The sequence below is a fragment of the Mandrillus leucophaeus genome, unplaced genomic scaffold (assembly GCF_000951045.1).
Source record: "Mandrillus leucophaeus isolate KB7577 unplaced genomic scaffold, Mleu.le_1.0 Scaffold154, whole genome shotgun sequence".
Classification (NCBI taxonomy): domain Eukaryota; kingdom Metazoa; phylum Chordata; class Mammalia; order Primates; family Cercopithecidae; genus Mandrillus; species Mandrillus leucophaeus.
The window spans coordinates 3524088-3540504 of NW_012101521.1; the positions used below are offsets into that span (position 1 = coordinate 3524088).

Genomic DNA, 16417 nt, shown 5'->3' on the forward strand with positions numbered 1-16417 from the left:
AAAAAAAAAAAAAAAAAAAAACAATTAGCAGAGCACAGTGGTGCACACCTATGGTCCCAGCTGCTTGAGAGGCTGAGGTGGCGGGATTGCTTGAGCCCAGGAGTTCAAGGCTACAGTGAGCTATCATCAAGCAACTGCAGTCCAGCCTAGACGACAGTGAGACCCTGGTCTCCAAAAAACAAACAAACAAAAAATACTAAAAAGAAAGTGGGCATCCGAGATTTGAACAGATAATTCTTCAAACAAAGAAGATATACAAATGACCAAAAAGCACTTGAAAAGATGTTAACATCATTAATCACCAGGAAAATGTAAATTGAAACCACAATGAGATACCACTTCACACACACTAGAATGGTTGTAATAAAAAAGATAACGAGGATGTGGAGGAACTGAAATCTTCATACACTGCTGGTAACATTACAAAGTGGTGCAGTTGTTTTGGGAAGCAGCTTGATAGTTCCTCAAAAGGTTAAATATAGAGTGATCATATGACCCAGCCAATTTCACTCACAGCAATATATATCTCCAAGAGAACTGAAAACATGTTCACACACACACAAAAAAGTATACACAAATGTTAACAGCAGCATTACTCATAACAGCCAAAAGTGCAACCAACCCAAATGTTCAACAACTGATGAACGGATAAACAAAATGTGGGCAGGTCTACACAATGGAATACTACTCAGCAATCAAAGTAGTACTGATACATGCTTTAACACAGACAAGCCTTGAAAACACACTAAGTGAAAGAAGTCAATCATGAAAGGCCACATATTACATGATTCCATTTACACAAAATATCCACAGTACATCTACACAGACAGTAGATCAGTGGTTGCCAGGCGCTAGGAGGAGGGGGTAACAGTCAGTGATTGCTAATGAATACGAGATTTCTTTCTGGATTGTTGAAAATGTTCTGAAATTAAGTAACAATGGCAGTTGCCCAACTCTGTGAATATACCAAAAACTACTAAAGTATGCATTTTAAAAGAACGAATTTTATGGCATATACATTATATCTCAATTAATTTTAAAGCCAGAAAAAGAACGGATGGCAAAATATCAGCCTGGAGACAAGTCTAAAAGAGAGAATGGTAACTTCTCTCTTTTAGAGAGATTGATTATAAATAGTACTGATGGAGATACATAAGGATACAAAGAAGATACATCAGGAGGGAAATTACAGAAATGATTTAAAACCCCAGTTTGTGGGAAGGGAATAAAATAACCAGACACAAACTGGCTAACTTCTGGGAGAAGGAGACTCTAAAGTCCTAGAGAATCATAAAAAACAAAGAGAGGGCCGGGTGCGGTGGCTCAAGCCTGTAATCCCAGCACTTTGGGAGGCCGAGGTGGGCAGATCATGAGATCAGGAGATGGAGACCATCCCGGCTAACACAGTGAAACCCCGTCTCTACTAAAACTACAAAAAAAATTAGCCAGGCATGGTGGCGGGCGCCTGTAGTTCCAGCTATTCGGGAGGCTGAGGCAGGAGAATGGTATGAACCCGGGAGGCGGAGCTTGCAGTGAGCCAAGATCGCACCACTGCACTCCAGCCTGGGCGACAGAGCGAGATTCTGTCTCAGAAACAAAACAAAACAAAACAAACAAAAAACAGAGAGAGGTTTTTTTTCACCCAATAAAAGGGGAGTAATAAATGAAAAATGAGATACACCATCAAGAGGAAACAATACATTTCAGAAAACACTGATATTTTTCTGAAATAGGATCACTTGATTTGGAAAACTTTGAAACTGTGAAAAATTTAGGACTAAACTACATATAATGACAAATAACATGTGTCTATCATGGCTAAATCTTGACTCAAGAACAAATTATATTTGGCTGGCATTTATTAATTTTTCTTTTTCTTTTTTTTTGTTTGAGACGGAGTCTCACTCTTGTCGTCCAGGCTGGAGAGCAATCATGATCTTGGCTCACTGCAACCTCCGTCTTCCAGGTTCAAGCAATTCTCCTGCCTCAGCCTCCCAAGTAGCTGGGATTACAGGTGCCTGCCACCACACTCAGCTAAATTTTTTGTATTTTTAGTACAGACACGGTTTCACCATGTTGGCCAGGCTGGTTTCTAACTCCTGACCTCAAGTGATCCACCCGCCTTGGCCTCCCAAAGTGCTGCGATTCCAGGCGAGCCACCGCACCCGGCCTATTAATTTCTTACATGTGCAAGATGCTCTCTGAATGTGAAGAAGTATATACAATCAATCCTTTCATTTTCAGGTGATTTAAATTTCTCATTTTTAAACATAATTTAAGTTCCTGGCAAATGACTCCTTTTGCTTACAAAAATGAACTCTTACCTTGGAACCACATGAAATTTTAAAATAACGATTTTTCAATAAAAACCTCTTCTGTTTTGACCTTTGGGAAACAAGGTGGTTCTGGAGTTGGCAAAGCTTTGTAAATTCCCCATCAATCAGGACTGACTGAAGATGGCGAAAGTGTAACACTTATGCAGAATAAGAAAGAATAAAGCTGACTTTCCCCAAGAAGGGTGAGCAAATAAACTAACAAAAAGGACTGGTCAGTGTGTTCGTACAGGGAGGTCTCAGGAAAGCTACAGGCTTTTCTCTGAAATACCATCTGAAAGTTTCAACACATTTCTTTGTCATGCTCTAAAATTCTCTGCCTGGTAAATTCCTTCCTCTTTCACTACCATCTACTACTAAGCGAGTATTAAAGAAACAAACTTTAGTGGAAAATGGGATACAACAAGACAAACATGCACATATGGAAATATATGACTAGGTATCAAAATAAGTAGAAATGACAAATATGATGGGTTTAGGGAAGAGGGATCAAAGTGAATAAAATCAGCCATGGAAAGCCTCCGCATAGGATAGTTCTGAGGTGTACTCAGAAAACCAAGCAGGTTATGAGAGGCTTCAGCATAAGGAGCTGAAAAAAATCAGGGTGGGTTGAACAGTTTATGTTAGGAAGATAACAAAGAGACTGGCTTGCTTAGAGCCGAAGGTTTTTGTTCTGGATGGACTTACACAATTGGAATCTTAAATACCTTGTTAAGTTTAGCTTTATTTTGGAAGAAGACTTTAGACGTTAAAGACTTCAGAGAAAGTAAGAGACGGTGAAACCTGTGGTTTTGGAAGAATTTTTCTGTAAACTCCCATTTAACTTCAGGAAATGGAAAATAACTCTACCACAGGACTTAGATGTAGAGCAAAGTGGTTAGCTAAGCAAAGTGGTTAAGAGGGCAGGTTCTGGAGTCGGGCTGTGTTCAAGTCCTATCTTTGCTACCAAATAGCAGTGAGACATGGGGTAAGTTAAACCTTTCTGGACCTCAGTTTCCTCACTACAAAAAGTTGCTGTGAGGAATGAATAAACTCCCAACTGAAACACTTCCAATAACCCAGTGATCAGCACACAGTAAAAATACATAAATACTAGATCTTCTGTTCAGAATTACCATGGGCAACCACTCACTCTAAGTTATCAAATAAAATAGGGACAAAATCTCATTCTCCCATGAGATGATTTATTGCCTGAGATTCAAGGAAACCAGACATTTCAAATGTCCTGTGCAATGAGTCAACAACTTTTGAATTTTGTCAGTAATCACAAAGACTGTTTCTCAACCTTCTGGTTGAGATTAAGTGTATATGCCACCAAGAAGTGTTTTGCTGAAATGGGAAAGCACACAGGTCAGGGGATCCAGAGACTTGAGTTATACTGGCTAAAGCAGATCTCAGAATTTCAAGTATCTCAAAAGTAAAATAAGGCCTTGGTGGCCTTAGTCAAGTTTGTAGTTTTATTGATGTTATACAGTGACAGTGCACCCAGCTTAGGATAATTTATGGAGTAAATGCTGAAAAAGCAAACATATTACTGGACACACATTTAACTTCCTCAGGGAGAGCTCTAAAACTAGTAGGGACTGTGGGTATGTCTTCAGCATGCTGAGCTGATGCCCTAAAGAAAACTGTAAGTCTGATGGGGCTACACCTTCAGGCTTGTCCTGGGATGGATGTCCTTCCTGCAGCACAGTGAAGGCCTCAGCACGTACTACTAAATGATTCTTTGCCCTTCCATAACATGTTTATCCTGTGGCTAATGTGCTTTCAATGTTGACAGACAAATTTGTCAGTGTGGACATCTGACTGCCCCACAGCCATTCCTTCCTCCAGAGGACAGCAAATGGGCCTTGTTTTGCCCAGTTTATCTATTGGATAGGTTTTTGTTTCTCACTACTGTCAGAATAGTCATTATTTGCCATGCTGCCTGAGACCCATTACTGCCACCGTCTTGCCTTTTTCCCTTTCCTGACTCATTCCTCTCTGTGCTTCTGCCCACAGCTGCCATCTTTGTGTGATAAGGCCAACCTTCCATGGGAATCAAATAACCCTCGCCATCCCATCAGATCCCCTCTCTCCCTTCTCAAGGGAGTGCCTTGTACTCATTAGGCACCTGGGACAAAAGGGTGTGGGATTTGAAATCAGAGCACCTAGGTCTCTGTCACTATTCCGTCACTTATTACCTGTGACCTTGGGTAAATATGTGCCTTAGTGTCTTAGGTACAATATGAATATTGTCTATTTCTCAGGACTGCAATTAGTAGTAAATGAGTGCATGAAAGGGTAAAACCACAGGGAACCCCGCTCCTCCTAGGAATGGAGAAGCTGTTCTACAAGCCCAAATGTGCTGGAAGGTTGGCTGCCAGAGAGCCAAAATCTTTTATTTAACCCACTAACAGCCTGAGAGGAATTCTGAACCTCATCCCCAAATAATCTCTCCAGAATAAGAATATCTCTTGCACTAACCATATTTATCTAGCCCTCTTCAACTTATGAGACTCCTTATTCTTGACTGCAGTGTTACCTAAATCAACTGTCTCAAAAATCATATTTAACATTCCTCTTCTTTTTCATAAAAATGAAAATGCAGAAGAGTATATTTATCACCTGGTAGTGGGATATGGGTAATTTTTTAATGCACCTCTTTTAGGCTTTTTTTTTTTCTAATTTTTTTTCCAAAACCATGTAACATGTATTACATATTATTTCAAACTGTTCTTTTCCATGCAAGAATGTATCAAACACTTCCTCAACATTTCAACTCTTAGATTTCAACCAGAGGACATTTTGAATCTATTTCAAATTTATTTACTTACAGGAAAGTGATCTAAACAGGACATCAGAGGCCAAGAAAAAATTTTATACATCAAACTTTTTGGCTTATTTTAGAACCCCCAGGAAGAGTCCAGTGTCTTTAAGAGAACGTTTGTATGTGGTGGTATAATTCAATTAACAGGTAAATGCAAAAATGCTAGAAAAAGAAAGCTGAGTATATATAAGCAAATTCAAAACTTTAAATACTATATCGACTATACCATCTGGAATGCCAAAATCTTCTCTCCGTAGCCATATTTTTCAGATACACTTAGGGTACTAACAAATTAATAGAAACCATGAAAAGACCTTCTCTACGGATAATTGATTGATCAGAGTTACTGCCTTATTTCTCAAGTGAAACCTGCAACAGAAGCAAAGAAATGCTGTATTCTAAGAGAAAATAATGCTAAAATGTAAGGTTCTATAAAGTGGTAAGATTATGTGTCACTATAAACCAAGGATGAGTAGGTTATGGGTCACTATAAACCAAGCAGCAGAGTTAAGCTGAGGAAATATAAAAAACTTCTGATCATGACACCTACAGCTTTAAGGAGTTCCACAAAACATGAGTATGATTCATTTCCATAGGAAGAGAATAGAGGCAAGAGAAAAGATCTCCCACCTGTAATTAACTAGGGAGACTAATGACAAAATGGACTCTTAGCAGCCATTACTGGTCTTCTGCCCTTAGCTAAATACTGGTAGCACCTTTTTTTTTTTTTTGCTTGTTTTTTCTTTTTGTAGAGATGAGGTCTCGCTATATTGCCCAGACTGGTCTCAAACTCCTGAGCTCAAGCAATCCTCCCACCTCAGCCTCCCAAAGTTCTGGAATTATAGGTGTGAGCCACTGCACTTGGCCAGCACTTTTTGTTTTAAAATATTTATGCCAAAGATACAGATTAGACTGTCAAACTTAGGGGAATGTGCAAAAAAACTAAACCAAAGAGAAAAAAAAACAATGAAGAAAGGATAAGAGTCAAAAGTCATACAAGAAACTCAAACGGTCAATTAACATAAAAAGACATTCAACCTCATTAATAAAGAAATACGAATTTTAACAAGAGACTATTTTTTGTCTATGAAATTAGCAAAAATTAAAAAGAAAAATATGGAAAAATACTATTAAACTCTGTAAGGGCAATTTTGGCAGTAATATCAAAATTTAAAAGGTGCAGGTTCTCCCAGCAGTCCTTTTATTAATTTCTCCTAATATTTATCTTAGGAACAGTAACCTAAGGCATACAGACACATGTACAACCATGTTCACAAAAGTTTATTTTTAGAGATAGAGTCTTGTTCTTTTGCCCAGGCTGAAGTGCCGTGATCATAGCTCACTGCAACCTCTAAATCCTGGGTCCAAGAGATCCTCCCACCTCAGCATCCCAAGTAGCTGGGACCATAGGCATATACTACCATGTCCCGCTAATTTCTTTTCTTTTTTTTTTTTGAGACGGAGTCTCACTCTATCACCAGGCTGGAGTGCAGTGGCATGATCTCGGCGCACTGCAACCTCCACCACCCCGGTTCAAGCGGTTCTCCTGCCTCAGCCTCCCAAGTAGCTGGGACTACAGGTGTGCGCCACCACAACCAGCCAATTTCTGTATTTTTAGTAGAGACAGGGTTTCACCATGTTGGCCAGGGTGGTCTCGATCTCTTGACCTCATGATCTACCTGCCTCACCCTTCCAAGTGCTGGGATTACAGCTATGAGCCACTGTGCCAGGTCAATTTGTTTTTGTTGTTGTTGTTGTAGAGATGGGGTCTCCCTGTGTTGCCAAGGCTGGTGTTGAACTCCTAGGCTTAAGCAATCCTCCTGCCTCGGCCTCTCAAAGTGCTAAGATTACAGATGTGAGCCACCACACCTGGCCAGAAACATTATTTATAACAGACAAAAACTAGAAAATATCTAAAATACCTAAATGGACTTACAATGTAGGGAATAGTTAAGTAAACTACGTCCAGAAGAAATTTTACTCAGCTTTAAAAAGAATCACACAGATATTAAATAACAATATGGAAGATGTTCATGAGAAATAAAGCAAACTGCAAAACCATTCATATGGTCCATTTGTTGTAGAAAACTAAAATTGATACAAGTAATACATTGCTATCTATGTTTTAAAAATTCCTTTGAATATATACAGAAAATGATCTAGAAGGATAAACTCTAAGCTGCTTCTGGTGTTTCTCTCTGTGTTACAAATATTTGATGGCAAGGAGCAGGGACTAAGTTTTTATTTGAATTTTTGTTATAAGCAGATATAATACTTCTCTAATTTACAAATAACAAATAAAGGAGGAGGTTCTTTCAAAAAATTAAAATGTGACATATGATCACACTGAAATGAAAAATGTACTTCACATCTACTAGTTAAGTTAGCTAGTTACATGCATCATAAGTAAGCCAGGTCAAATGTGAACACCGCTTACCTCTTTAGGTGATAAATTTTGTGTGTATATTGTCCCTTTTCTCCATCCTTCTCATAAGGTTCATTCTTTAAGACTTCAATTCCTTCTCCACCACCAGTCTCATTCTTACTAGCTTCTGCAACAGAGTAAAGCTGCCCAACCTGATACTGAAATTTCAAAGAACACAGAAATTCAGTAAGTCAGTAGTAATTGCAGAAATTTTGTATGCTAAAATCTTAATAATAAACAAGATATAGAAAAGCATATCCAAACCATTCAGCACAACTGTGTTCAATATGAGAACACAACTCAAATTAGAAATTAATACGTTTAGGAAGACAAACTGCAAATGATTATACAGTTTTAAAAACCTGTATTTTATAGAACTTTCATTATTCAAAAAATTTGCCAGTTACAAATACTTTGGTGCCTTTACACTATCTATTTATCAAGAAAATGTCTCAAAACTTGCTTCAACTTCTGAACAATACATATTTGTACTTTACAAAGCATTTTCACCTCTATTATTTCTCATTTAACTTCACAAAATTCCAAGTTATGGCAGAAATACAACTGGCACTTTGCCAACTAAAGCTGAGCAACCAGCATATTGTTCTTAATGATAAAGGGGAAGGATGTAAACTATAATAACAAAAGCCTGGAGATCCAAAGAAACATAATAGATAGTCCAAATCTTAGTAGACTTCCGGGGTCGTTTTTTCCTTGACTTATTTATGATACACCCAATTTGGTCCTTCCTCAGCTAACCAGAAACAGTACTGGGGGCCCAAGATCAGAAATGTTCATTTTGAGTCCTCAAGTAAACAAACAGAAACTGTTTTTAAAGTAATATAACTATACACATATTACCATAAAAGGCAGGAAATTGCTGACAGTAGTTTCTATTTCATTTAACATAAATCAGAAATCTCAGAAGCCTGCGTCAATATATCTGTAAGTCAGCTGTATTTTCTGCACTAGTTCCAACAAATATTGGGAAAAGTTCTCGTGTTCTTATTTGTTCCAGTGACCCAACCGTGGCACTACCTTCCATCTCTTCAAATTTGGCTAAATTTCTTCCTTCTAATGAAAACAGCTTGAAGAAGTGTATTTTTTCTTTATAAGCATATTTTCAAAGAAAAGCTACAAAAATCTACCTCTAAGAACTTGTAATTTCAAAACTAACATTTTATGTGAGGGACCAAAACAACCGGTAGTTTAAGCTCAGTAAATATTCGTACCTATAAATCGCATGGAGATACGCTGCTATCTTGCCCATTAGTTAAATTTAAAAACACACCCCCACACACACTCTTACTCAATTTGCAAGTGTTTGGGAAGTTGAAACCAAACATATTTCTAAAATGTTCCCAAAATAAATGTCTGTAGGGCCTGCAGAGAGGACTGTATTTCTCCTTTCGGCTTTCCATGATACAACACTAGGGTTGGTCTAATAATGCCACGATCCTTAAATACCTTCAACATGTACTTTTAAACACTATCATATTCTAAAACAGGACTAAAATGAGTCTAAGTCAAAAGATAAATTTCATTTTGTTAATGAACACACAATAACAAAAATTCAAAAGAACTGTATACAAAAAAATGTTAATGGACTGATATTTCATGGCATGCTACTTAGGCTTTCTCTCATTCTCCTTTTTTAAGAATAAAAAATTAAAAAAAAAAAGAATAAGAAATAAACACAGAAGGCATGTTTTAAAAGTGCATGTAGGCCTGGTACAGTGGCTCATGCTTGTAATCCCAGGGCTTTGGGAGGCCGAGGCAGGTGGATCACTTGAGGTCAGGAGTTCGAGACCAGCCTGACCAATATGGTGAAACCCAGTCTCTACTAAATATACAAAAATTAGCCAGGTGCGGTGGTGGGTGCCTGTAATCCCAGCTACTAGGGAGGATGAGGCAGGGAGAATTGCTTGAACCTGGGTGGCAGAGGTTGCAGAGAGCTGAGATCGTGCCACTGCACTCCAGCCTGGGCGACAGAGTGAGACACCATCTCCAAAAAAAAGGGGGAGTACAACAAAAAGCTGAGAAGAGTACTTTCAGTGACAATACCAAGACTCAGAGAGATTTTGGACAAGTTGATTCAACCAGCTGAAACCAAAAGAAAAATTCTAACAGAAACTAATGTCAATTTCCACACTCAACTTCAAACAATCAATTGTGCAAACAGAGAACAGGGTGCCTGGCTTCTCTGGAGTGTTTTAATGTAGTGAATCCTCCTCAGATATACACAACTGTGTTCAAGTCTACACTAAACAGTGCCAGAGAGCTACTCTTTTTCACTTCCTGCATTTCTTTCTGTCTTCTGTCAGCTGTCACTTCTTAGGTTATCAGTTTGTTTTGTCCCACTTCAAGTCACTGCTTCTAATCTACTGTCAGCTCTAGGAAAACCAGATAACTGAGCAAATGGGAACTGTGTGCAAGTTAAAGAAGAGCCTAGAGGGTTTTATGGGTTTTGCTATATATATCTTGATTTCTCAGAAGCTGTTTCTGCTCTTATCTTCATTCTTGGCTACACTACACATGGCTATAACTGCAGGACATGCAAGTTCTGAATAGGTGATATATTTCTGTATCACGTCCAGGCTGAGGAAAACAAGAAGCTCTTACAGTTATGTGCTGGTCACACCATGTCTGGAATACTGTTTTCAGTTCAAATCAACAATTACAACACATATAGTAATAGGACCAGCTGGTAGGAAGTCTACATTTCATGCTGTATTGAGCCAAGTGAATGTGCTGGGAATGTTTAACCTTGAGACTTTCTAAGATGAAATAAAAGTGCTTGTGGGGAATGGGGTTGCCTGGAGGGGAGAGCTGCCATCAGAAAACCTGAAGGATTAACCACTGCAAGACAGAACAGGCTTATTTCCCATTGCTCAAATGGGATAAACTGCAAACAAGAGTCAAGCATTATAGGAAAAGCAGATTTTGGTTCAAACACAAATGTTTAAAATGTCCAACAGTAAAGTAGACTGCTTCCCTAAGTAGCAAGCTACTTAACCTTAAAGTACTTAAGCTAAGGCTGGAGCCTCATTTCTCTAGGATGTTGTAGAAAGAATTCCTGCACTAGACAGGAAGTTAAACTACATTCTTTAGACTCTTCCAAAACAAGACAGTGTAGCAAGAAATTATCATTCATTTAATTCATTTTGCAATTCATTGCAATTATCATTCATATAATTAATTTTGTCACGTAGGGTGGAAGGAAAAGGTAAATCAATACTATGAAAATGTGAGTTTAGAGTAACATATCAAAGTATAGTACATATACCAATGAAATGATGCAGAAGCAAGAAAAACTCACCTCCTGAACAGAACATGGCAAAACCACACGGCTAAAAAGACAAAAGAAAAAAATATATATATTACATATGAAATAGCTTTAAACACAGATCCCTGAAGAGGTTTCACCTTAAATCCAATGATAACAGAGACAGGTCTCTTAAATCAAAAAATACAAGGGTGTCATTTATGGAAGAGGGTCTTTGTAATGCCTACACCCTAATTGGGGAAGTAAAACTATCATTCCTGGGTCTCAATGATCATTTGCATTTAGTGTTCCCAGGACCCCAAACAGCAGCTGCAGAGATTCTTGTGAGTAAAGAAAAAACAGAAAACTCAACATTGAAAACTGCAGGGTACAGAATGTATTATTTGTAGATTGTCTGGTCAGGTTGCCCTGACAAAATTTTTAGAATGGTTTCATTCTCCACCTATATACTGTGCATTTTGTTTTTATGATGCTTCTTACAGAATACGTGTCTTGAATCTCATTGAATAAACGCTTCCAGAAACTGTTCCCCTACTATTCAATTATTCCTCAAGTTTACTGAGATAAAAATAAGGAGTCGTGTAGAATTAATAAGAAAAAATTTTACTATGGAAACCACTTGACGCTTATAATAATCCCTTCCAGCATATATACAATATGAGATTGACATATGTTTGATCCTATCCAAGAGTTTCTTACTGTATATATCAAAAAGATGTCATTATAGCTCCATTGCAAGCAGTCTTAAAAGACCAAGTCCAAAAACAATATCATGGTATATTATTTTATCAAAATATTGCATTTTATCTCTACATTTTATAAGGAGAGTCCTTAATTTATTTCCACCATAAATTCTGAAAATCAAGACCATCCCTGTATATAATTACAGTTGATTCCAAGACAGCAACTTCCTTTTTTGGGGGATGGGGGTATACGATCCTTCTCAGACTTTCCTAATCTTACCTGTCATTTTATGGAAAATTTTCAATAGTTTTCCTCATTCCAATTTCTTTTCAGCTATAATTTCTTTTCATTTTTTTCTTACAGTAAGAGCCATTTAGCTTACTTTTTGTATTAGTGACAATCTTTTTGGCCTAGGCATTCTTTTTTAATAGTCTTTCTTATTTGTAAGTATGAAGAGGGTAATACAACCCAGATTATATCTAGTTTGCATTCCAGCTACACTTTCCACCTACTCCTTTCTCCCTACTCTCCTCAAACATCTATGCCTGAATGTTCACATTATCTCAATCTCCAACATGTACAACACGTCTGTTACTCCCTCCCCTTTGACTACTGAGTTACTCACCGCTCTGTCTTTCTGATAATGGTGATTCAAAAACAATTAACATTCTCAAACCCACAATGGTCACTAATTTCTACTCTCCATCAAGAACAAACTTCTTGTAAATCCTTCCATACCTAAAAATTCCGAATCATTTTAGTTCTCTCCTCAGTACACACTAACTTGCTCACTGTCCCAGAACATAAAATGGGGGAGGGGAGACTAGAAAGCTATAGGCTGGGAGCAGATTATCAGGACCTGGAATACTATGGTAAGAAATCCATTAAATCCATTTGGCAATAAGGAATCCCAGGTTGTTCCAAGAGGTGACAACTACAGTTGACCTGAAGAAGTCATCTGCAGGTGGTTAAAAACACTGACAAGCAGGAGAAGTGGGGAAAGTTATCTTTTGAGAGGCTAGGCAAGAACTGTCACAAAGGCCTGAACCAAGATGATGGATTGCAGAGGGAATGGAAGGAAGGGATAGAGAAGGAAAAGTTAGTCTTCCCTGAAGTTTCACAAAACCAAAGAATCACTGCTGAGTAATTTTATACTCACTAACAGGAAGATCCCTATTTTTATATAAGAACACTTTCAAGGAAATTTCTTTCAAAAAATGGAAGTGACTGATTAAGACATTCAGAACAATGAATCAAGTAACTTCTTCAAGATTTGCTTAACAAGTAAAAGGGAAAAGGAACATACAGGTTTTGATTTTCTGTTGTTATTCCAAAAGCTGTATTCAACTTTTAGTGCCAATCGAAAATGTTCAAATGTCTGAAAATCCTCATAATTTCCAAATGGAATCTGTAACTAATTCTTTAAAACCAGGAGTTTACATTAATGGTAACTTCGTCTGTTGCTTAAATAATAACTTGAAGGGAAACAGCCCACTCCGAAAGTCATTTCTAACATTTTCTATAGAGGGTCAGGCGTGGTGGTTCACGCCTGTAATCCCAGCACTTTGTGGGCGGATCACCTGAGGTCAGGAGTTCCAGACCAGCCTGGCCAACAGGGTGAAACCCTGTCTCTACTAAAAATACAAAAGACTTAGCCAGGCACGGTGGTGTGCGCCTGTAGTCCCAGCTACTTGGGAGGCTGAGGCAGGAAAATCGCTTGAACCTGGGAGGCGGAGGTTGCAGTGAGCAGAGATGATGCCATTGCACTCCAGCCTGGGCAACAGAGTGAGACTCTGCCTCAAAAAAATAAAATTAAATTAAATTAAATTTAAAAAAAAGAATTTTGTAAGACAACAAACATTTGTGAAAATATTTTAGTTGCCAATATCTTCACATAGGAACAAGCTAGTCATTGCTCCTAACCAACAAGAATTTTAGAAAGTTGACTTGAGAGTAATAAGTATCAATTTTTTATTGAACAACACCGAATACAGCATGTTAGGACTAGAGGCTGTGCTAGATACTGACATTACTTAAGAAACAGCTCCTACCTTCAAAAAGTCTAGGAGGAAAAAAAATCTAGGGGAGATACACATAAAGAGTTAACATCAAGAAATCTAATTTATAACTCTTTGGGAAAAATAATTAGACTTTGGGCACGTGTCAACATTCATTATCTGGGTACATTTAAATCTTCATAATGAAAGCAAATGTTTGCAAAAAGCACAGTGCGCAAATTCCCAATAGGAACTGCTTTCCAAGAGTTAGCTTCGTACTACTCACATACTGTCAGAGGGACCTACTGAACACTGTGTTTCTGTAACATTTTTGGAGGTAGGAAATACTCCAACGAAAGAAAAATGACTAGATCTATTTAAAATCAGTTCTGCAACTCACTTGCTGTGTAACTTGGGCCAAGTCAATTTCCTTCTTTCTTATTTTCTCCATTTGTTTTAGTGTCTGTCACCCATCTACCTACATCATATAGAAGTCAGAGTAATGAACACTTGTTTGATACACCGTATAAATGACTTCAAAAAAAAGTTTTATATAAGCCCAATATTCAGTACTATAAATAAGCTTTAACCGCAAATTTTCACTCTACCAACAAAAGGCAAAATGTCTCTTCTCAAAATTCCTGTCACTGGCCAAAGTTATCATTTTTCATCAATTCATTAACAAATATTTACTGAGCACCTATTACATGCGAGGCACTCTTCTAAAAACTGGGGATATCAGAGTGAGCAAAACAAACTCATGGCCCTTACATGCAAAAAGAGAATACAACTAGTAGGAGAAAAAAATTAACAATAAATTGTGTTGCACGTGGGATGGTGATAAGTACTATGGAGACCGATAAAGCAGGGAAGATAAATACTACCCCAAATAGTGGGAACTGCAATTAGGTCTTCAGAAAAGGATTTCCTGAGAAGGTGACGTCTGAGCAAAGACCTGGAAGGAGGTGAGTCAGAGAGCGTAGGGAAGTACACTTCAAGCAAAAGGAACAAAAGCAGGTGGAAAGGCCTTGGTCTGAACTTACTCTGGAGTAGTAGATGAACAGCAAGGAAGCTTGCGAAGATGGAATGAGCAAGGGAAAGGTAGTAAATGAGATCAGGGCAGGAAAAAAAAGTGTAAAGCCTTGTGGCTGTTGTAGAGGCTTTGACTTTTATTCTGGGTGAGACAGGGAGTCTTCGGGAGGTATCAAGCCTCAGAGAAGTGACATCAATGACTTTTTAAAGGAGGTTTAAGAACACTAAGGTGTCTGAAGAAAGCTAAATTAAGCCAAAACTGTTTCTAAGAATTTAAAGTGAAGTATTTGAAAACCAACGAATGGGCCATACTCGACCTCCCTAGCTGCCCAAAGGATGCTGACGACACGAACCAGCTGTGACAGTTGAACATTCAAAGGCAGGCAGATTTCCGTAATGTTTACAGTCCTTGCCAGTGGGAAAAGCCGTGACTTTTCAACAAAAGCACTTGGCCGGTCGGATGCACCTCGAAATCCCTCCATTTGACAGACCACGTGTTAACTTCTAAGAAAGTAGGTGGGGCCCACGATGTCACCTCATCTTAAAACATGCGGAAACCAAAAAGAGAAAAGGGTCTCCCGTCAAGTCAACGGAGCTGCCCAGCAGAGTGGAGGCTTTCCGGATTCCCGGCTCCAGCACGAACTTCAGGGCGCCAACGTCCCACCGCGAGTCTTGACACGAGGGCTGCCTTCAACCGGCAAGCCCATCTCCCGCTGGTTACCAGCGGACTCCACCCCGGACGACAAATCACAGTCAGAATCAACGTGTCTCTCCCACCCTCGGACTGCGGCTCCTTCCCACCGGCGGGCCTGGGGGTGGGCCCAGACCCAGACTAGGGGTGGGGGGTTGGGGAGAAGGCGGGTCCCAGCGGAAACTCCCGGCCGCGCCTTCCCGAGCCATGCGCTCGGGCCGGGACCCAGCCGCCTTCGCCCTGGGGAAGAGAGAGGCCGTGTTACCACGGCAGTGCCTGGAGGGCCGAGGGGCGCACTCGCTGAGGGGCTTCGAGGGGGCTGGGGGCGCCTGTGGGAGGGAGGGGGCGCCTGTGGGAGGGAGGGGGCGCCCGCAGGGAGGGGCTGACACAGGGCTGACTCTGATTTAGGAATATCCTGCCACTTCTCCATCAACAAATCTCCCATCACTGCCGTCCCGCGGCCTCGCTCGCGCCCACGGACCCACTTACAATTCCTTGATCAGCACCATCTTCCCGGAACCCCCTCACAGCTGCCGCCGATACCACCGCCGCCGCCGCCGCTACCGCCTGTCACAGCGCCTGCGCGGCCCCGCCTCCCTGCCCCCGAGCCGCCATAGCGCCTGCGTGCCTACACCCTTCCGCCGCGACCAGTCGCGTCAGCGCGCGAGGGGGCCTAGCTCCGCCCAGTTTCGTGCCCCACCCCGGGCACACGAGGCCTCCACTGCGGTTGCGCAGCCCGCCGAAGAGCTTGCGGCTTTTACTGCGGCTGCGCAAACTCGACGCGCGCACTCCTGTCCGCTGACGAGGGCTCCTCCCTTCAGCTTCAGTCCCTCGGGGCGTTTGGGCAGCCTACGCTTTCCGGTGAGTTTTCCAGTTGGTTCTTTGGAAGCCGTTTTTTGGTGACCAGTTTTCTGCTCTCTCTTACTGCTCTGAGTCAGGGCCCACCTCCCTGACCGACACCTCACCTCCGTAGTCCACATAAAAGACTCCTGACAGGTTCTGGAGGCAGCCGACGCCAGCTTCTGTTCCCCTCCCCAGCCTTGGCAGCTCACGTTCCGCGGGAGGACGTTCACCTGCTTCGCGGTCTCGTGGAGGTCCACCGCGGCGGAGAATCCTAAACCTCACCTGTGACGCGGCAGGATGAGCGGCCAACGCTCCCG

At 40.4% G+C, this 16417-nt stretch overlaps 1 protein-coding gene across 3 annotated transcripts in view; it reads right to left on the reverse strand.

Annotated features, from left to right (window-relative positions):
- Positions 1 to 15879, reverse strand: part of PITPNB (phosphatidylinositol transfer protein, beta) — a 67792-nt gene extending 51913 nt beyond the window's left edge. For 2 of the 3 annotated variants that reach the window (XM_011975357.1, XM_011975358.1), the window contains exons 1-3: positions 15747 to 15879; positions 10887 to 10917; positions 7580 to 7725 (exon numbers count right to left, since the gene is read on the reverse strand). In XM_011975357.1, coding sequence (XP_011830747.1) covers positions 7580 to 7725; positions 10887 to 10917; positions 15747 to 15766 — 197 coding nt within the window. In that variant the 5' untranslated portion in view covers positions 15767 to 15879. Of the gene's footprint in view, positions 1 to 7579; positions 7726 to 10886; positions 10918 to 15676 lie in introns of all 3 variants that reach the window. The other variant, XM_011975355.1, reaches the window with a different exon arrangement.
- Between the last annotated feature and the right edge of the window lie 538 nt (positions 15880 to 16417).